At 38.6% G+C, this 23,183-nt stretch overlaps 1 protein-coding gene across 1 annotated transcript in view; it reads left to right on the top strand.

Annotated features, from left to right (window-relative positions):
* The window catches only part of LOC113193278 (cytosolic beta-glucosidase), a 107,970-nt gene that overhangs the window by 44,897 nt on the left and 39,890 nt on the right, over nucleotides 1-23,183 (top strand). The window contains exons 3-4 of the mRNA XM_026403695.2: nucleotides 4,959-5,767; nucleotides 6,501-6,624. Coding sequence (XP_026259480.2) covers nucleotides 4,959-5,767; nucleotides 6,501-6,624 — 933 coding nt within the window. The remainder of the gene's footprint in view (nucleotides 1-4,958; nucleotides 5,768-6,500; nucleotides 6,625-23,183) is intronic.

The following is a 23,183-nucleotide window of genomic DNA, read 5'->3' as shown; positions in this document are numbered from 1 at the left end:
TAATCTGGAAGCATCATCTTTGCAAGATCCAGTCACCTCCTTTTAGAAGGTATTCGCACCTTTCTTTGTACTCTGTAATTCTGCTCCACTCCCAGACACAGTTGATAGGACAGAGGAAAGCCTTCATCCCCTGTGATATCTGACTCCTGTGACCTTGTTGAAAACGCTGAGTTTTCCCCGTAGTATTCCTCTCTCAACTGTGTTTGCAATGCAGACACTGAGGGTAGGAGTTGGTTGGTGGAGGGCACCAGGGCTTTTGCAGATGGTGTGGCCATTTTGAGACCACAGAAAATTGGGCACATGCAGAATATTCGTTCTGAAAGAAGGAGGGCAATGGAGCAAGTGCAAGGAGAGACCATTTCCCCCACTGGAGAAGACATAGGATTTCTCAGCTTCTAACTTCAATTCCCTTGATCCCAGCTGTAGTTATTTATTTCTTTACTTTTCTGTTGTTGGGTGCCTGATAACTCCCTGTCATCTCAAATAATACCCACCATACTTCACCTCCACCACCCAACTGCCCCCAGTACCACCTTGATATTTTAGTTAGTCTGGGCTGGCTTATTTTCTTATATTTAGAGAATTTTAACTCAAATATACTTCATATTTTCCAAGGCCAAACAATCAGAAATGGGCTGAATAAAGCAGAGACTGTGTTATTGGCTATGAAAGGTTACAGAAGTTCTAATTCTCAAAATCACCAACCCTGTCCTAAATATCCAGGAGCAGAGCAGGATCCAAATGACCCCCTAAAGTTTCAAGATCTCTAGATTGGTAATCAATGATCAGTGCAAAATTCATGCTTATTCAGAGAATTAGTTGTCGTCACTGAATTGTATCTGCTTGATAAATAAAGCTGAATGTCTATTGACAATTTGGTCTCATTCACCAAGGCAGTCCTGAGGTGGTTCTGTGGAAATTCCCTTTCACAGATGAGGAAACTTAGGTGTAGGGTGGCCGAGTGATTTATCCTGATCCTTTGACTAAATTGTATGAGTGTGGGGCTTGGCCATTAAAAACCCCACTCCACTACCTCATGGAAAAATTTTGTTACAGTATTGAATAAACTGTACTAATCAGAAATAAAGTTGCTCAGATCTGGGATATTAAATATTAATTATGCAATACTCTGTTACTTGAACAATTGATCTAGTTTCAATACAACTCATGATTTTTCATGTTGTTTGCATTACATTAATTGACCATCATTAATGATTCCTCCTAAAGGAAAAATAGAAAAGACCTGGTATTGTGATCAGGTCTGTAATAGGCGAATATTAAGCTTAGTGAAACTGTCACATTTTCTGGCTCTGGAACATTAGTAAACATGAAAAGTGTTATATTGTATACAGTCTTTGTAGTGAGACAAATTGGGATTAAATGTTGGTGGTTCCATTTGACAACACTGAGACTCTCTGAACATCAGTTTTCTCATAAATTTAATAGTAGTAAAAGTATCCATATCTTGGACTTAGTGCTAGGATAAAGCAAAAACATGACATCTGGCATATATAGCAGGAATTCAGTAAGGGAATGCTAACATTATTTTTTGATTAAAGCCATTGAACAGAGTTGACTAAAAAAACTTGCATTAACAATACCAAGATAATTCCATCCTATCAGTTTTGACATTCCCATTTACAAATGAGGAAATGTGGGCTCACAGGGGCACAGAGATGGGTTCCTGAAATGCTTTCATCAAGAGAGAAAAGAAAAGCTTTATAAATTTTGGTGAGTGTATTAGTTTTCTATTGCTACTGCTCAGAACAACCAAAAACACGGCTACTTGCATATGTGACCTTAGAGTTCTGTGGGACAGGCATCTGACCCAGGTCTCTCCAGGGCTGAAATCCAGGTGCCAGCAAGGCGACATTTATTTCTGAAGCCTATGTGGGAGAGTTGGGTCTTGGTTCATTCCTGTGGTTGTAGGTCCTTGGGGACTCTCACCTGAGGACCACTGCAGCTTCTAGAGGCCACCTGCATTTCTGGGCTCAGTGGTCTCCTTTCTTCATCTTCTAAGCCAGCAATGGCAGGTTGAATCCCTCTCCAGCGACCATCCTCTCTTCTCTTGTTGGTTCATATCTCTGACTGACTTCTATTTCTAGGATTCATGTGGTTATGTGGGGTCCTCCTGAACAAGCCAGAGACATCTTCCCATCTCAAGGTCCTTACCTTAGTCACATTAGCAAGATCTCTTTTTGCTACATAAGATAATATATTCATCCACTCCGTGGTTCAGGGCACAGGCATCTTTGGGAGGAGAAGGAGTTATTCTGCTTACTAAGTGAGAAATAGCGTAGAAATGCATCTCCCAAATATGCAGTTGTGATACTTGATTCACACAGTGTTCCAGTTTGCTAAATCATGAGTTATTGTTAATAATATCACTTAGGCAGAGAGCCAGCATGAGACTGTGTATAACGTGGCTTCTGGTGACCTTGCTAACCTCTCCCCCACTCTCATTTCTGGTGGGCTGTACATTCACCTTATACTGAACTTACTGCCTGAAAGAGTCATACTCTTCTAAGAGAATGACAAATGATGACCAGACAAAATAGCTATAATTCTATATGAAAATAAAACTCTGACCTATGTAAGAAACACCAGAAGCGAAATCACATCTCTAAAGCCATCAGCCCAGAATAGTCAGGACTTGGTCAGCAGCTTGTGTGTTTGTTTGTCCCACCATCACCGCCCTGCTTCCCACTCAGTCCCAATCAGAGGAAGCCAAATACCTTCCCCAAACCAACCACATGGGACACCCTGCTTCTATTTAGCCTTCCTCCTGCTTCCTTGTGCCAGTAACCAGTAACCTGAAGACTTCTCCTTTAAAAACAAACAAAACACCAAACTCTATATAGCTTTTCTTCTTTTCATTCTTCTCCTCCCTACCACTTCTTCTTTTTGTACTGGGAATTGAATCCAAGACGCTTAACGACTGAGCCGAATGCATCCCCAATCCTTTTTAAATTTTTTACTTAGAGACAGGGTCTCACTGAGTTGCTTAGTGCCTTGCTAAGTTTGCGGAGGCTAGTTTTGAACTCGAGATCCTCCTGCCTCAGCCCCAAGCCGCTGAGATTGCAGGTGCACTATTGCACCAGGCTGTGTTTCCTCTTTTTTGTTGGCTTTTGAGTCCCTCCAATTGCAGGTGATGTTTGCTGACTCCCCAGCTATAGAAAACTAAATATCCTACTTTTCTCATTTGGGTGTTTTATTTCTATATCTCCTTTGGTCTTTGGCACATTCCTTTCCCCCTTTTCTCTTCCTGGATCTCTTCTGTGGGTGATTTATAGTCACCTTTTTAGTATTGGCTTGGTTGTCACTAATAACAATAACAATAAAAATTATTTCTAGAATAATAGTTTACCTTTACTAGGTCCTTACCAGATGCTAAGAACTGTTCTAAGCATGTTCAATTTATCCACTCATGCAACTGTCATCATAATTCATTGAAATAGGTTTCTATTATTAACTATACTTCACAGAGAGGTAAGATAATTCAGAGAGATCAAGTAACTTGCCCAATGTCACAGAGCTACCAGGTGAAGGAGTTAGGACAGCATTTAGTTAGCCTGGCACTATTGTTCACTCTGGAGAGTCATTATGCACATTAAGTTTTCAAATGCTCCAAGTGTAGCCTGGGTACCCTTTACCACATTTTAAATTAAGGCTCTATATTTTATCTTTACTAGTAGTACCATGTTGCACTGGTTTATAAGTTTATCTCAAGTCCCTCCTGATAAGTTTCCTGAGGAGGAGGATGGTGTTTACCTTGTTCATGTTTATATGTCCAGCATATAATAATTTCTCCATCAGATTATAGTTAAACATTTAACAAATGAATGACTGGATTGATGACACAATGCCAAAGTCTGAATTAATTTTTTTTTTTTAAATTGGAGGATCCTAAGCTATCGGGGGGCCGGGAGAGGGAACCAGTCTTTTAGGCAAACTTTTAACGTACACAATTCTGTGCATGATTTTATATCTCTGTTCAGTCAACAACCTCTTCAAACAGCACAGCTGCTCTCTTCCAAGGTTCATTTCCCTCCATACTCTAACACGCAAAACCACGTGTAGCACTGACATCTATCTGTACTGGAAAATCTCCTCGCAGGTGAGGGTCATCATGAGGCTGGACCAATATCTTCCTGACTGTGGGTCCTGAGGCAGAGCCTCTTCAACTTAATAACGTCCTTCTGAACTTGGCAACAGTCCTGAAAGCATTCTCCCACACAAGCTATCCGGGGAGGGTCAGCTGAAACCCAGTCTGGCTATGTCTTTCCATGCACCCTGTCAGAAATTTAGAGCAAACCCCAGCCAGGCCCTCACAATGTCCTGAGCCTCTGACTCTGCTTGGAACATTCATTCTGGGGAGAGGTGATGTTCAGACTCAGTAGTTTTTTTTTTCTTAGACTCGTGAAGCTAATAGGTCTGGAAAAGCATTGAATCGGCCATCTGAATCAATTCCTTTACTTTCTATCCAATACTTCCCATATTCATTCATTCCACAAACATTTATTACCTACTAAATTTCTGGTACTATCCCAGGATTTGGGAATCCAGAGCTGAATTAGAAAGTCAAGATTCCTGCTGTCCTGGGGCTTCTATTCTAGTGGGTTTAATAGGTAAAGTTTGACATACTAAGAATCAAATCAAACAGTTTCAGTAAGTGTGACAATAACACGATCTTGGATGAGAGTGACTTGCCCAAATGTATCTAGTTTCAGAATAAGTGTCTTTCCATGATGTTACCCCATCACATTCCCACTCCCCCATCAGCCAGTCTTTCCTGGGATTTCCACGTTTTCTTCTAGCTTCTCAATGATTATTCTGTGGGAAGTAATAGACCTCATTGAATAAGAAATCCTCTTGATCCTTTCTAGCTTAAAATTTATAGCCAACATGCTAAAAACAATTTCTCACTTCTTCTTCTTTTTTTTCCTCCTCTCTCTTAGGAATTGACTACTACAACAAGATCATTGACGATTTGTTGACAAATGGGGTTACACCCATAGTGACCATCTACCACTTTGATCTGCCTCAGGCTTTAGAAGACCAAGGAGGTTGGCTGTCAGAGGCAATCACTGAAGCCTTTGACAGCTATGCTCAGTTTTGCTTCAGGACCTTTGGGGATCGAGTCAAGCATTGGATCACCATAAATGAGCCTAACATTCTTGCTGTGCTGGCATATAACATGGGCAGTTTTGCTCCTGGTATACCTCACTTTGGGCCTGCAGGTTATCAGGCAGCTCATAATTTGATTAAGGCTCATGCCAGAGCCTGGCACAGCTATGATTCCTTATTCCGAAAAGAGCAGAAGGGTAAGGTGTCTCTATCATTGTTTTTTGTCTGGTTGGAACCCGGAGGAGATCCCAACTCAGTGGCTGACCAGGAGGCTGTTAAAAGAGCATCTGCTTTTGCATTAGATTTCTTTGCTAAACCTATATTCATTGATGGTGATTATCCTGATCTTGTCAAGTCCCACATTGCATCCATGAGTAAAAAGCAAGGGTTTCCATCATCGAAGCTTCCAGAATTTACCGAGGAAGAGAAGAAAATGATCAAAGGCACTGCTGATTTCTTTGCTGTGCAATACTATACAACTCGGCTCATCAAGCACCCAGAGATTAAGGAAGGAGAACAAGAAAAACTGGACTTTTGGCAGGATTTGCAGGTTGATAGTTTTCCAGATCCATCTTGGGAAGGTGTTAACTGGGTCTATGTGGTGCCGTGGGGAATACGTAAAACACTGAAATACATTAAGGTAAATGCATGATCTGTTTCTGTCTGTGTGTACCCAAATACGTGAGGATGGCAATCAGGCATGTGTATGAGTGTATATGGAACTAAAAGTGGGTGATTTTAGTTAATATGATGTCCATTTGTTGTCCTGGGAAGAACAGATTGAGGAGTGAGCTGGTGAGGGTTAAGTAGCTAGTAATGGGCTTAAAACCTGCAGTCACCTTCAGAATTTGTTGTTAAAGTCAGCAATGGCTGTAGCAGTAGCTTGCATGCATTTGTCCAGCTGGTGTCACAACAGTGACTATTAAAAGGGCATTTTAAGGAAAGATAGGGCTGGAGCCTTTCTGAGTCTCCATTCCACTGGATGACATCCAAGTGGCTGAAATTAAAAATTCAAGTTATCATTTTTTAGGACCCCTCCTGTGGGGAGTAGGGAATGTGGCTACCAGAGGGACTAAGGGGTTAAGGAGCAGTGACAATCAGCAGATGCTGATGGGAAGAAAGATATTTCTGTCTTCTCATTATAATAAGAGTCATTTGACTGTCTTCATGGACATTTGCACAGTTTTGCTTTTCCATTGTTAGTCATAAAAGGTCAGCGTGTGGAAAATTAAGTTAATAGGGTCAGTGCAATTTGATGAAAACTAGTTTTGGGGTTGTAGCTTCAAGAAGATTGAGGGTAATGCACCTGATTTTATGAGCTTTTCTTTTTTTAAACATCTGTTTGGAATAAAACTTCTGCTCTCTTGTTCTAGGATACGTATAATAACCCTGTAATTTACATCACTGAGAATGGGTTTCCCCAGCGTGACCCCCCATCTCTTGATGACACTCAGCGTTGGGAGTATTTCAGACAGACATTTCAGGAAATGCTCAAAGGTACCATTTGAAATGATGAAAGATCAATTGTGCAAACTTAATATAATTTTCCCATGTGCTTATTTGCATTCAGCAAAGACCAATGATTTTGAGAGCTGAAATTCATGTAAATCAGTACAAAGCCATGTAATTAGGAGAGGGGAGAAAAAGTATTTAGGAAAGAGGAAGGTGGGGTTTGGTCTTCTGTCAACCTCCTGAAATTGAATCAAGTAAAATGTCACTGTCTTCTGAATTTTGTGGCTCCTGGGTGAGGGTGACAAGAATAAAAGGAGTGGTGACTGGTGGGAAAGAACATTAATTATTACAAAAAGATTAGCACTACCGACTACAACACACTTTTTTATTGCATATTTTAATATCCTAACTACCAAGAAATGAATGGACAGGATTTTTTAAGGATCCAAATTCAGTGTTTATGCAATAAACTTCAAAATGGCACGAGTCCTCCATCAATGTATGTACCATTAACTTGTAACCAAGAAACCCAAAAAAGAAGAAGCTTTGGTGTTAGAAAATATGTGAATTGTGTTTCAGGTTGATATTATTATTCTGGAAACTCTGTCTTTCCATGTAATTCTTTTTGTATTTGCAAAGACATCAAAAGGAATCATATTTAGTAGGTAACCCATTTCTAGACCAGGCAGCCTCCCAGCTCCCTTCTTTAGCTTCCTCTTGGAATATTACTGCTTGGAACTGTTGCTTCATAAATTTCGTTCTTTCTCCCTATAAAGGAATCGTATCGTAGCAGCAAAATACCGTGCAAAAATGAGACTTCTAATTTTCTTTTTTTTTAAAGCATAGTAGCCATACTCATTTTTCATCATTTTATTTGAAAGTCCCAGAATAATAACACTCTTTCCAAAAATTTTCACTATTATACTGAAAATAGAAGAAATTCTGGAAACTGATGGAAAGCAGTCTTTTTCTAAAATATGTTGACTGGATCTCTTGCTCAGGCCTTGAGTTTATTGACAGAGGCAATTGGATTCCTACAATTTGATCCAAGCAAAATAATTATTTTGTATTACACACAAAATAGATTCTTCCTTTGGTTGACCTTCATTTTTTGATAAGAGGGAAATCTCTTGTTCTCTGAGGTTTCTCCCCACTTTTCCCTGTAAATGGATTCTATTCATAGTTAACCCATTGAAGCGCCTGAATTTCATCCTGAAGGACAGGTAGACATTCAAGCAGATTTACAGATGGGTTTAGGGAGCATAAATGATTTGTCTAAGATTAGTCTGGATACATTTGGAAAAGGAGAGAAAAATAGAAATTGTCTTTTTTTTATTTCTAGTTTGGTGCTCTGTTTACTGCTAATCATTAAAGAACATTTCATAGATATATAAAATAATTTTAAGTATTTCTAATGCTAAAATCTTAGGGTTGGACCCTAAAACTCAGATGATTTAAAGATAGAAAAATATCAGAAGAGTGGAAACTGTGAGAATTTGGGTTTCAAAGGGTCAGGAGAGGGAAGAAGGTTGACCAACAAAATTCTGTTTTCAACATGTACATATCGTATCATATTTGGTCTTTAAATTATCTAGTGGAAAAAAACCCAGAAGATTTCTTAATTACAGTGGTTCAACTTGTGATTTTTCTACTTCATGATGGTGTGAAATAGGTTCACATGTAATAGAAACTAAACGTGGAAGTTTGAATTTTGATCTTTTTCTGGATTGGTTTCATACTATACTAGAAAGCATGTAATCATTCTCTTGTGATGTTGGACTTACAGCCATAGCTCCCAGTCAGCTTTGAAACCACGAGGGTGAACAATTGAGACTATAGTGTACCATGCTGCTATGCTGGGATGGTCAGGGGGCTGGGTGTATTAAATGCAGTTTTGACATAATGATGAGTTTATTAGCACATGAATACATAATAAGTTGAGGAGCCACTATATCATGCATTTGAAACATCATTTTCTTAGCACTTACATTCTCTTTGAATTTTAACAATAAGCAGTATTCTTTGCAACTAATGCATAATATTATTTTTGTTTTGATTTTTTAAAAAAACATATATAGTCTTTTAAGATGTGCAGAAATCTACAAACTGACAAAAAAATGATAAATAAGTGTATCTGTCACTAGGTATATGGATAGATATTTTTCCATAGATTTTTGTAGGTAGTGAATCCTTTTGTGATAAAACTCTCTTTGCTAACAACAAAATCCCTTCTTTTCTGTGAACCATCTCTCTCCCCCTATCCTCATGATTACCACAGCCACAGCCTGGGAAGGGAGATCAAAGGCTGTTCCTCTCAACAGATAATTGACTGGTCTAACTACAGGCATGTGACATGGACTGAGCCAATCTCTGCCTAAGACTTAGAACTTGGGCCAGTCACTTGGAATGCTTCTTAATCTGTGCAACTTTGTGAGCCATTGGTGGCTTTACTTTGCCATATAAATTTCCGAGCAGCGGGAAGCGGAGATGCTCAGGCATTAATTAAGGAAGTGGAGACAAGAAACAGGGATAATTTTCTAATGGCTCTTGAGCTTCTGATTCCAGTTTTTCCTGAAGTCCAACAGCATTCATGTTCTTTTTTTAAAAATAAATTTTATTTAGTTGTTGATGGATCTTTTTTTTTTTAGTTGTTGATGGATCAAGAAATTACTAAGTAATATTTACTGGAAAAAGACAGAACTGGTATGTCATTAATACTATTGTTGATTATCTTGGTATCAGATATGATGTGTTAAGTTCAGGGCTCTCTGAGTCAAAGTGCCTTTTTGTCTCTGCATAGAACTTCTTCCTTTACTTTTGCAACTCTGGACTTGCATATATTTGTTAAAAGTAGTTCTGCTATCTCTGAAAAGGTAATAGGGTTTATGACCTTGGACACTCTCAGACACCCCATATACTACGTCTTATCAGAGGAACTGAGTTGAATTTACTGCTCCGTTTTCTGAGACTCCTTTGAGGTTGTGCTGATGATCGTTGTTGGCAAGAACCTTCCTGGTAAGAAGCATCCTGTGAGCAATTAAAAATGATAACAGACCAAGGAAGACATTTGTGGAAAGCACTGCAGGTGGAGCCCACCAGACCCAGGTGTCAGATGGATGATGGCTTTGTGATTCCCACAAATGGGACCTCCCTCCAACATCACGCACATGGACGGGCACCTGATGGCACTATAGCTGGATCAGTCATTGATCTGGAGGGCTCACTGATCTCTTCAGGTCAAATTTCATAGCAATTAGTCACGTAGTAAAAAGTAAGCTAATGTGTCTGTTTCCTTTTTGGGAAAGAAGAAGAAAAATTAAAAAATATATATATAAAAGCTAGGGCCTTTTTAGCCTTGTGTTGTTTAATTGTATTTAAACATCTTTAAATAGGTTATATTTCATGATTGTAGATTCTGAGAAGAGTAAAGCAACAAAAAAACCTTAAAATAGCATATAACTAGGCTTGCATGCTAGTTCTGCAAATTTTTCAAAGAGGGGCTTTGGTAAGTTGCCTGACCCATCTAACCCTCTGTTTATGTTTAAATATGATAATAATATTTCCCTTGGCAGGATTGTTGTAAAGATTGCATTTAATGAATTATATATAACCCATGAGCTATTAACTGGTACATAGTAGTTAATAGCTCATGGGTTATATAGTAGTTCCTTAACAAATTGTAATTATTATTATTATTATTATTATTATTATTATACAATGTGCACAGTTAAAAATGTACCCACCATCTCCAAGTCAATTTCCTTGTTAGATTTGAAAAATGCTATTCAAAGACTGGTTATTCTTCTATCCTTCTTTTTTCCCCTTTGAAGCATGGCAGAATATTTCCCCAAAGCTGCATGTTTTTCCAACATTTTTTGAGGACCTTCTGGCGTGTGTTTGAACACTGGCCTTTGGCCATTCCAGGCGGGGTGGTGTGGGGAAGAAGCCACAACTGCATTATTTCCATCCGAGAGGTTCCCAGATGAGGTGAACAAGCAAATCACCAACAGTAGAACGAGCTGTCACGCACCTGGGGATTGCCCGGCCACATGGACATTTATATGTCTGGCATTCTTTGATCCCTAAATAGTTAAGCTTTCCTCCCATCATATGAATCTTTATGACATTCATAAAATTAACAGCAGCGATCAGACTCCAGGGCAGAGGCAGTGAGTTTGCATGTACACACACACACACACACACACACACACAGATGGATGTGTTGTTGTGGGGGTCAGAGAGTAAGAGATGCCAGGGAAGTTGCTCCCAAATGGCAAGACTCCACCTACGACATAAATCCTCCTGGAAAGGGGGTCCAACCTGTGTCCAGCCTGTACCACCTCCATGTCCAGCATGTCTGCCTTTGGCTTATCTTCTGATCTTTCTTCAACCTGGAATTCCATGATCTTTCTTTTTCCTTGGGCCAATTCTGTTTTTTGGAGCAGATGAATGTGCCAGCCAAGGTAAGGTTTTGGGATCTGGTCCTGACAGTTATGCTCTCATTGACTTTGGGGAAAACCTTAAGCAGACAAAGCTGTAGTCACCTAATTTCTAAAAACAGGGTTAATTATGAGCACCTGTCTTCTAAAGAGTGGTAAAAAATGAACCCGATAATGTTTAGAACAACACCTAAAGAGGGTCTGGCACATTACTAAGTATTCTGTAAATGATGGTTAATTTTTTTCTGGGGGCTCCACGAATCCTCTAAGGGCTGGAGTTGTGCTTTTCATAATTAGCTCTTCAGCCCTGAGTGCTGAGCCTGTTATATTGTAGTGTTCTACACATGTTTGCTGAATATGGTTGTCTATCAGGGAAGGGTTAGACCATAGGTAATGAGAAATAAATGATGAAATGATTGGGAACTCTATTTTCTTTCCCTAAAGAAATATACCCCACACAGGGGGAAAAAAAAATGCAGCCTTCTGGAAAGTTTCTGAGCCAGCCCAACTTTCTAGTCAGATCCATGCCTGAGTTAGCACAGCGGTGGATGATTGCAGAGAAGGTTTGTTAATGACCAGCTTTAGGCTTTTAATGACAAAACCCCTCAGCAAGATGTCATCGAAGTTATTGAAGACTTCACTGAAAGTGTTGAAGCTGATACATTGTAACAAGAAGGTTATAAATCTTGCAGCTTGGATATACCACCAAGACAAGATGCTGAGCACAGAATCACCCTGCTGGTGTCTGTCAGCATTATCCCTCCCCCTCTCTCTTCCCCTTCCCATGGAGAGCCCGTAAAGGAGAAATACATCCATTTCCCAAAGTAGCGCAGACCTGGCAGCCACCTGCCTATGCCAATTTCAGATCACAGAGGCCCATTTAACTGGACAAAATGTGTTAAGCACCTGTGTTTTTTCTAAATGTGCATAAAAACCTTAAGAATGGAGGGAAGATCTCCAAAGTTAATGCAATGACCTTTTAGAAACTCTAAGCAATTAAAAATGCATTGTAATCTTAGAATAGAGACCCAAATTCCTGAATGTAGGTTCCCACACTGTTTTATTGCTTCTCAAAGGAGAATTTTGTCACCTTGGCCCCTACAAAGCAGTTCATCTCTTAGCCCTAGAGGGGCCATATAAAATATACTTGTGTGGCTTTGGGTATATGTTACGTGGGATGTTGGATTGACTGGGCACAGGTAGCAAGGCTGCTCCTCCCACTGTGCTGGATGGATGAGAGCAAAGAGGAGCCAGGTCAAAACAGAGAACAAAGAACGGGATCCAAAGGCTGTGCACAAAAATTGTTAGTGGGCATTAATATATAGACCTGTGAGATTTTTCTTGATGTTTAAAAATTGACAAAAATTGTATGCATTTGTCATGTACAACATTTTGCCATTAAATATGTCTACATTATAGAATGGCTAAATTGCATTAATTAACATATACGTTATCTCACATATCATTTTTTTTGTGGTGAGTACACTTAAAATCTACTCTCCACAATTTTCCAAAATATGATACATTGTTATTAATTATAATCTTTGTGTTGTACAGTAGATCTCTCTCCTCCTATCTGAAATTCTGAACCCTTTGACCAACATCTCCCCAAACCCTCCCACGGCCTACATGCTGATTACAACCATTCCACTGTCTTCTTGTGTGGGATCAACGTTTTAAGATCCCACATACAAGTGAGCACATGGAGTGTTTGTCTTTTGTGCCTGGCTTGTCTTAGTGAACATAATGTCCTTCAGGTGCATCCTTGATGTCCCAAATGACAGGATTTCCTTCCTTTTTAAGGCCATACAGCATTTCAATTTCATGTATAACACAGTTTCCTTTATCCATTCATTTGTTGATGGACACTTAGGTGGATTCCACGACTTGGCGTTTGTGAATTGAACTGCAATGAACTTGGGAGTGGGGATGTCTCTTCAACATGCTGATTTCATTTCCTTTAGATGTATACCCAGCAGTGCGATTGCTGCATCATACGGTAGTTCTCCTTGTTTAATTTGAAAAGCCAGGAAGGAAACTCTTTCTAATATCTGTGTTCTACCAACCTGAATACCCAGACCACAAATATACATATACTCAGCCATAGATTATTCAGGTTACCTTATCGTAGGTATACTGAATGATTTTCCCCTATTTCTTTTATCCTACTTCCATCCATGGCTTTTTGAACCTTTCCTATCTTTCCCATGAAGCCTGGCCAAGTAGAAAGTCTGGCAGTAGAGAGTCTGCAAGGTTTGGAGAGTGAGGATGGGATCAGTCCTGTGTTCCACTGGTGTGCCTGTGGGAAAGTCATCATTAGGACTCTCTGAATGTCAATTTCTTCATCTATGAAATGGGCAATGTTAATTGCTATTCTACTTAAATCAAAACCAGTTGTGAAAATAAAATGAGATCATTTATGCCTACCTATGCTTTGAACACCTAAGATGTTTGATGTTCTCCTCATATTTGACATCTGCACTTTACACTTTTGTTTAAGGTCATCCATCACTGTGGCCCGGATGATATATTCGACACCATCTGGATCTCAGTGATCTCCACTGCGAAGGGAAGGGTTGGAAGGGCTTAGTGCTCTTTATTAGGTTTCTTTCAAAATCTACAATTCTCAGTTTCTATGGTTTTATTTTTCTGCACATTTCTAAACAGCTATGATGGTTTCATCACTTTAAGGTTTTTTTAGAGGACATGTACTATGGCAGAGTGATTAATGTGTTGTTTAGTAAATCTCAGAATTTCACACACACACACACACACACACACACACACACACACACTACACGAGTTACTTCACCTGTCCTGTCCAGGTGAGGCTTGCATTGATATGATCCGAGACACATGCCATTTGTAGGCACATCCTCTTAGAAACAGAACCTGGTGCACCTGCTTCATGGGAAGAGGTGTCATGGGGTTCCCATGAGAGAAATGACTCAGTTATCACATAATTTGCCCTTGTGCTGATTGGGACAAACTACTTTTTCTTTTCTTTGCCAATAGTATTCTAATGGCAATGCTGTGTCCCAGCTGATGGACAGCTTCAACTTTAGACTAAACTTGAAACTGAATTGAACTTCAGTTGAAACTGAAGTTTTTAATTCAGCCTAATGGCTCTGCGATGATAATCACTTTAGTCCTCTACAACTCCAGGCCTAGTGAATTAAAAAAAAAAAAAAAAAACACCATATAAAGCCTTTAAAAAAATCAGGTAATTCCAAATGGAGTCTCCATATTTTAAAACAATCTGCCCAGTCATCTCTGTGTCATGCAGCAGCCAATAGGAGCTCCATTTTGTTTTGATAACCACAAAGAAGACCTGCAACTAAAACAATTGAGGTTTATCTGAAGAAAACCTACCTTTCCAATATGTAGAGTAGATTGAGTGAGAACTAGAAAAAAAATAGAAAAAAAGAGGAAGGATTAAAATTGATTTTAATAAATATTTCAGAAAGAACTATTTGGCATATTCAAAGTGACTAGAGTGTTACTAGAATCAAGGAAGGTGGATTTCTCAGTTTTTTTTTTTTTTTTTTTTTTTTTTTGCAGGATGTTGATGACAGTAAAATCAAGCCTATTTATACATTGCCTTTATTTCTGGATCTCCAACATAGTTTGATTATTACCTGACCTTTTAGTGAGAATGAAAAGATACTGCTTTGTTGCAGGGCTGGTGAATTTCATCTTACTGTGGCTGTCTGGGGCTGCCTGGATTGTGCTAAGGATTCTCTGGGCCCACTGTGGGCTCATGGAAAGAATGGAGAAGAGTGGATGGTCAACTGGTATCCATCCCCCTTAGGAAACTCAATGTGTGTTTTCCATTGGGGGAAAGATATATTCTTTGTGATAAATTAATACATTGGAATTAGGTTTTATGAGTGAAAATTAAATGAGTTCATTAGAGGGGATTAGCTCCCAAGACAGTGTAGAAATGACTTTCTGATCTTCAGTGCTGTTTTATCAGACTTCAAAAGTGGTATCTCCACCTCTGTGGCCTTCTCCTCTAGGTCTTATCTTATACTTCAAAATTTCAGTGTTGCTCCTGCTGGTCAAGCAAGCTACAGTGACAAAGCTATTGTTTCTGTCAATTTTCAAAACCTTGTTATAGTGTGAATTATGGGTTAACTACATCTTATTTTCTTTTCAGTCATTAGCCTGAGAGTATCTGAGAAAGTCAGCAAAGTTATAAATAAAAACATCAAACATGGGTGACATGACTGCATCATGGGCTTCCTGTGCAGCCCTGTCACAATTAAGTACTTGTTGAATATGACAGTTGAATAGATGGAACTTGAGAGACACTTTGATTTTTGAAGACAATGCCCATTATAACTCTTGAAAGGAAAAAAGAAAATCATTTTCAGGAGAAAAGTGGAAGTTATTAAAAGGTATAAGCTCTCATAGGCAGAAGCAGTGTGCGTAGATCTTATTCACCATTCTTGAAAGACAAAATTCTGACTGGAATAAAATATTGGAGTTTTGTGCTAGATACTTGGTATTCTATAAATGCTCCCATAAATGTTTAATGAGTGGCAAGGAGACTGGTCTAGATTATTAGCAGAAAAACTGAATTACTTCTGGGAATTTTAGTGAATTATTTAATTTATACCATCGCTTTACTTTATTGTGATTTTTAAAGAAGTGGTTGATTGTCTTCATTGTTATGAAAATGATTTCCATGCACTGGTTTTAGGCATGGGTATTAATTATCCTCATTGATATTAAATGGGGTAACAACAATTTTAATGTACATTAGTTTTAAAACTCTTTTTATGTTAATGCTCTTAGTTTGTGCCTCAGTTTCTTCTCATTTAGAACATGAAAGTGTAGAACTAGCTGGTCCTTTGGGATCCTGCCAACTTGAGAATTTTGTGACCCTCTAAATATTCTTTCTAGAAAGATATGTAACGGATCACATTTTATTAGAACTCTTGGTAATTTCTTAAGCTATAAAATTAAGTCTAAGGAATTGTAATTAATGGCCTTAAAAAAAAAACCTCCCTTCCTTCTTCTTAGCCAGTGACTTAATTTGAATTTTAACACCTGTCTTATATGAACATAAAATTAGACCTTGCTCTGCAATGCACTGTTTCTATTGGTATTGATTCAGGCTCCAGGTAACATTTCCGTGACCTTCAATCTGCATGTTTCCTCTTCTATTCAGTCACAGTGAAAATGAACTTCACTTTTCTTCTCTTGAGAAAGTTGTCTCTGAGTTGATAAAGTCACAAGGACACCTCACATTCCAGTTTCACAAAGTTACTGTAAAGAACATAGAATCTCAGAGAGGAAATCGGATGAACAAATCCATTCCAGGCATTAGTCTAAAATCCTCAGCTGAACAAACCCTTAGCAGTTATAGTTGCTGGCATGACATCACCTTTCCAACAGGATCATGGCAGGAGCCACCAAATCTTTCAGATTTTAACAGTTAAGCATGATGTTTCAAACTTTTTTGCCATAATGAATGATTTAATTCAGTTAGGGAGTGCAGTAATTTTAACTTTCCTTAAATTTAATGTGACCATGACACTTTTGTCTCTGGGCAAGATCCTGAAACAGAAGGAGGGATCAAGCTACTGCCCTTTCAGAATGACTGTTCCACGGTAATTCCGTGTGGAGACCTCACGTAGAGGAAATCTGCTTTCCTATTCTGATTCTCGAGTGCAGGGTTTATTGCCTCAAGTTGCTGTTTAGGTAGCATTTTCTTCAATACAATGAAAGTATCAGCCTGGTGCTGAAGATGAAAATAGTCTCTTTTGGACTAGAAAGTAATTCTTAAAGCTTATCTGGGTAGGAGAGGGATGTCTGTCTCTTTGAATGGGGTCATGTCATCCATAGCAAAGTCTCCAGTGTGTGAATAAGATTAGCTAATGAAACCACATCTTGGCCTGGGACTACTTTGTGCCATTCTAAAGTTCAGCCACATTGTCCTTCTTGTTTGGGAGAGCCCATTTGAGGAGTCTGCCTGCTTTAGAGATAAGTGAAACCATAATGGGTGGACAAAGAAAAGGCTTTGGAACCCAGAAGAATTTTTATTGGTGCTGGTGAGTGAAGGAGAGCAAGAAGGAACCATGAAGGTTTCAGGTTGAAATGTTAATGAGCTGAGGATTAAAGAGTAGGCACTGGGAGTAGGCCTAGGGGAGGAGGGCATCCCACCTGCTGATAAAGTCATCTTTTCTCTGTCCTGACAACAAGTGGAATTCATTGCTTTAATAGATTTAAACCTAGCCCAAAGTCTTAAATGATTTTAAATGACTATGCTCTTTTATGAATAATTTTCCAAATATGTTTTAGAGTTAAAAAGTAGTAGGACTCAAGAATTAGATGGTCACCCTAAGGATGAGAAAATATAAAATAAATTTATATTTATTTATATGTCTGTGTGAAGTGTGTATATTCTTTATAGATTAGGTTTATGTGGCTGAGGCAATGCTGGTTTTGTCTCTGAAAAGATTTTCTTCCAGAGATGTTCAGGAAATGTTTCTGATCCTGACTCCACAGTTGGCCTTTTGTTTAGAAATACCTTGAAAAAATATGTGTGGCCCACGTTTGCTGCCTTCCAGAATATACGGTACCATCGTCAAGGATGGCTCAAAGAAACCCTTAGCACTTCTAGAAAAACATGCACATGACCCATTGATTGTGTACACATTTTGGATAGACAGGCAGAAAATTTCATGATAATTTTACGCAACAGAGCCTTGCTCATTTGATGTAGTGAAAGAACATATCCTTCAGTGACAGATCGGTGTTCAAAACTTGGCTTTGATACCTTTTCATGCTGTGACTCTTGAGCAAGTTATTTTACCTCTGTGAATCAACTCTGAATATTTATTTCTGTTGAGGATTAATGATATACTTTCTCTGTTAGAGAAATGCCTAGCACATAAATCCTTCAAATGATGGCTTTTGCAGTGAAGTCTTTGTTACCCAGCATCTATTCACCGGGATTTTAGAAAAACTGTGACTTCCTGAATAGTCATCAAGCACTGATAATTTATGCTTCTCTTGATGACCCTGAAATGCATTCTGAATAATTAGAGAAAGATTAAATTATAATCAGTTTAGTTTCAGTGTTAAGTGTATTTTAATTTATTCTCATTCTTTAAAAATTTGTAATCCTTCTGCATGTGGTAACAATTAACAAAAAATATTTGATTAGCTGGAGCACTACATTTCCTGACTATCTGACAGATAAAGAGTTTATTGTATATTGTTGGAATCCAAACTCTGCCCTGTGAATACACTAGATATGCACTGATGGATTCATATTAGCCTCCTATCTATTTTCAGAGCCAATGTATTGCCTGTTGGAAATTCTAGAATTGACATTTAAATATCCTTGATAGTCACTTCAGAGCTTATACAAGTCTCTTTTTGCATATTTCTTTGATCACATGGCCCTTTGATGGCCATGTCTTCTGATTTGTGCAGGTGGTAGCCAAATCTTCTATTCCAGAAGCTATTTACTCTTTCCCATAGATTTCTAGAGATGGACATCTCAAACACTGATAATTTATTAGCAATCAACCTAGCTCTGTGTTTCATCAACCTTTGCTCTCATGCAATCAGGTTTTAGACTTGTTTTCATTAGACCTTTTATTCTATATAAGCGCTCTGATGAAAAATTCACCACCCACTTGACAATTTTTGTGGTTCTTCTTTGAACTTTTCATATTTTCCCCATTTTTCTCCCCATCACACCAATAACACACACAGCTTTTTTAAAAAACTATTTTTAGATGTTGATGAGCCTTTATTTTACTCATTTATTTATATGTCGGTGCTAAGAATCGAACCCAGTGCCTCATACATGCTAGGCAAGCATTCTACCAATGAGCCACAACCCCAGCCATATGCAGTTTAAAAGACAGTTTAGCACCAGATGTTAAAAATAAAGACTCTTCAAAAACTCATCAGCACTTATTGTTCTTTGGTGATCTCAATTATTTTCAGGAAAGCCCATTGATTTCAAATGATCAGCGTAGGACATAGCATTTGTCAATTCCCTTTTGTCTTCCTCCTTCTGCCTTTCTTTAAATCTCTGCCCTACATTGAAATCCCTTTTTGCAATCTGTCAGTCTTCTTTTCCATAGTGTCCTTCATATTCCAGCTGACATCCGTGATACCTATTGTGTAAGGTGAAGAAGAGGCCAATCATTTCCTTTAAAGTGAGGAGGCCAACAGGCAAAATAGCTGATTAAGAGTTGATTTTGCATTCCGTGCCCACTCAAGTTTTGGCCCTGGTGAGGAGGGCAAGCGAGGCCAGGGTGCTTCTGTAACTGCCTTCCCTGGTGATATCTAGGTAGCTGCTCAGTGAGGATAGGAGCCAGGGTGCCTAGCCAGGAAGAGACAACTAGTCTTCTACTCTAAACCTGTGATTTCTGAGGCTGAACTCACTGGGTAATTGGAGTTTCTTTGTTCAGGTAAGTTGCTTGTTGCTGTTTCTGTGTGTAATATCTCCCCCAGGTGATTTTTTTCTCATTGTATAGATGTATATTAAGTTAGCAACTCAGTGGTATAGCCACTACTGTTATTCTAGTGACAGCACAGCTATATCTATTTAATTACTGCAAGTATATTTAATATCTCATAAGCCATATGTACATTATAGGGCCATTTTGAATCTTCTGGGAACTCTGATTTTGAACTTAGGTATGTTTGAATAGTCAAGTGTAATGTTTTATTGAGGCGGCTTCTGAAACAAAATGTGACATTTTCATAAGTCTAACTGGACATCACCTGGCAGTACAAATTTAAGACTATTATGGTTTAGATTTTAGGTGTTCCCAAAAGCTCATGTGTGAGACAATGCAAGGAGTTTTAGAGGAGAAATGATGGGGTTCTGAGAGCCTTAACCCAGCCAGTGAATTAATCCTCTGGTGGGGGATTAACTGAGTGGTTAACTGAAGTGGTTAACTGAAGGCTAGGTAGGAAATGGCTGGAGAAATGGGTCGTTGGGGGCAGGGCTTTGTATATATTTGGATCTGGAGAGTGGAATCTTTTTCTCTCCTGATCACGTGAGCTGCTTCCCTCCATTACACTTTTTAGCAATGATGTTCTGTCTCACCTTGAGCCCCAGGAAATGGAGCTGGCAGGCTGTGGATTGAGACCTCTGAAACTGTGAGGCCCCAGTAAACTTTTTCTCCTCTAAAATTGTTCTTGTCTGGATTTTTAGTCCCAGCAGGAAAAAAAAAAAAGCTGACTAAAACAAAAACCATTCATGAAATTGAAGTTAAAAAATCTCTACTAGCTGTATGGATGCACTGTTAATTGCAGAAATGCCTGTAAACAGTAGTGGAGGATGTTTACAAATCTTTAACTTTTGAAATATGTTCAAATACACTCACCATCAGAAATTTAATGCTTTTCTTTTATTCAAGGGAGATTTATCTTTTTACACAAGTGTTTTTTTTTTGTCCCTATTTTTTTTTTTTTTAGAAAAACCTGTTTTACATAAGTACTGCTGAATCTTTGTTATTCAGAGTAATGATAGGGAGGAGAGTTAAGAAATGCCAGTTGAAAGTTAGTGAGATGTATTAATTTCTGTCAATTACTGGAGATGGGCCATTTTATTATATTCGTGTTTTGATAAAAACAAATACCAGGTTGTAGACCAGGAGCAGGAGGGGAGAGGAAAACCTTTCCAAAGCAGGGGACATACACAGGCCAAAGGAGATTCACTGTGAGTCATAGCACTAGTCTTCAAATTGTGCTCCAGGGTCTCTCGGGTTCCAGAGAGATACCTTTGAGGACTCTGTTATGTTGCATAGAGGGAGAGGACGAAAGCAGGGTTCTAGGGCACCCTCATTTTTATTGGTTATATATATTAGGAATCCATAAACATTTTCATTTAAAAGCAAGACTCCTGTTAAAAATAGAAAAAGTGGAAAACAACTGAATAATAGGCACCTCATTATCAGAGAAGAAGAAACAAAGCTCCTTTGGGGAAATGAAGCTTGACTTTATTTCTCTTTCACTTAAAAGCTATTTTCAAAGGTACCATGAAAAATATAGGTAGTTTTACTGTGGCCAGATTTAACTAAAGTTAATATTTTTCCACAAATATTTTACATTAAAAAAGAAATAAGTATTATTGATTCTTTGTGTCCTCCCTCTCCTGGGGATATTGAAATTGATATATATTTCTGTGCACTAGATACATTTTGTTTTTACAAATGTATCGATGTACATTTGTACATAAACTGAGTGTATGTTGTTTTTGGCTCTTCACTTTTTACATAAATGGTGTCAAACTATGCATATGTGATTTCAGCATTATTTTCCATGGGATTTATCCATGTTGGCGCTTTTAGTTCTAATTAATCTTCTTTTTTTTTTTTTTTGGTACTGTGGATTGAATTCAGGGACACTTTGCCACTGAGCCACATCCCCAGCCCTATTTTGTATTTTATTTAGAGACAGGGTCTCACTGAGTTGCTTAGTGCCTCGCTGTTACTGAGGCTGGCTTTGAACTTGTGATCCTCCTGCCTCTAACTCCCAAGCCACTGGGATTACAGGTATGCGTCACAGCACCTGACTCTAATTAATCTTCTGATGGCTCTCTAGTATTCTGGTGTGTGAATAAACCACATTTACCTATTCATCCAGCTGATGCATATTTGTGGTCTTGCCAGTTTTTTGCTTTTACAAACAGTGCTGCACTATCTTTGTGTAGCTCATATACTTAAAATTTATTTCTTACACCTATTGCTAGTCCTTGTGCTATCTTTGCACAAGGAAAATAATGCTGTCTTTCCTCAAAACAGTATATTTTTTAGGAAATGGTGGCAAAACAATTAAAATCTACAATGACTTTATGCCTAGAATGCACCCTAGAGTTATGCAAACTAAAGCCAATATGATCATGGAAGTTTTGTATGTAGGAGATACTACCATGTAAAAACCTATAAGAAATAGAGTTTGGGTGAAATTGTGTGCTCAATAGATTAGAGATTAGGCTTAATAAAAGATTTGTGCTTTGTCTCTATTTGCAGATTTTCTAGCTACAGGCAGAACTTGGGGAAATTGTCCCCTTTCAGAGATAATCTTTTGAAAATAGAGAATACAAGAAAAATATATAAAGCTACTGATTTTTTTTTTTCAGGTCAAAGAGGACCAATGGCAGGGTCATGCAATGTTGGGTGGGGGAATAATCTTTTAATTTCTCCCCTTTTCTGAATTCTGCTCTCAGCCCCTTCCATGTAAACCTGGATACAGCTCAGGCTTCCTTGACAGTGTGCTACTAATGTGGGCTAGTTGCCTAAGGAGGGTACTTATGCCCTGGCTCTGGGAAGGACGTTCGAGTTATGTCTGGCCAAGGTAGCAAGCTGTGATCTCAACAAGGACTAGTGCTGCACGTCCCTATGAACTGAAAGGCAGTCACCTAAGTTCCTTTGCTCCTCATGAGGGGCTTTTTCCAGGGTGGGAAGCATCCCCAGGGCAGCACTGCTATGCCATGGAAGTTCAGTAGGGGATGAATTTGGTCCTGCTTTGGAAATCCTGAAGACATATTCTTTATTCTTCAAAGTCCTTGTAATTAGATATTGCAGAAGAAAGTCTAATAAAAAGAATCTGTAGGTGCCTACAATTTGTTTCTTCTTGATTTTGTCCCATGCAACATTTTAAATAATAATTTGGGTTTAGAGTTTAGGAGATGCATTTCAAATTTGCAGATGATGAATTAGGAGAAAGATAAAGCATGTTTGTTGCTTTTACAGTAATTTGTTCATTTGGATCAAGTAGGTCTTAGTAAATGTCCCCGTCACCTTTCTACAGAGGCTTTCCTAGAGGATCTGTGTAGGGCCTTTATTTCCTATCAACTTCTATTTGCTTCTTTATCTGAAATTATATGCCTTATGTGTTTACTGCTTCTCTGACATACCTCCATGGATTAAAAGCCCTACAAGAAAAGGGGATCTTATTGCCACATTGATTTCTGGCACCCTAGGACATAGACTGTTTCCTGGCACATAATAGGAATTTAATACATTTTTGGTAACGTAATGAAAGTGGGGAGAATCACTGATGAATATGAAGTCAGGATATGAATTGATCAGATTTCTGGATTAGAAATGAAATTTGGAAGAAGTCAAGACCAGATGCCTGGAAGAATGTGTTGACTCTACCTCATGGAAGCAAATACATGTG

Source organism: Urocitellus parryii, chromosome 10 (assembly GCF_045843805.1).
Source record: "Urocitellus parryii isolate mUroPar1 chromosome 10, mUroPar1.hap1, whole genome shotgun sequence".
Classification (NCBI taxonomy): domain Eukaryota; kingdom Metazoa; phylum Chordata; class Mammalia; order Rodentia; family Sciuridae; genus Urocitellus; species Urocitellus parryii.
The sequence above is the reverse complement of the archived record's forward strand: the minus strand, read 5'-3'. Positions and strand labels throughout refer to the sequence as shown.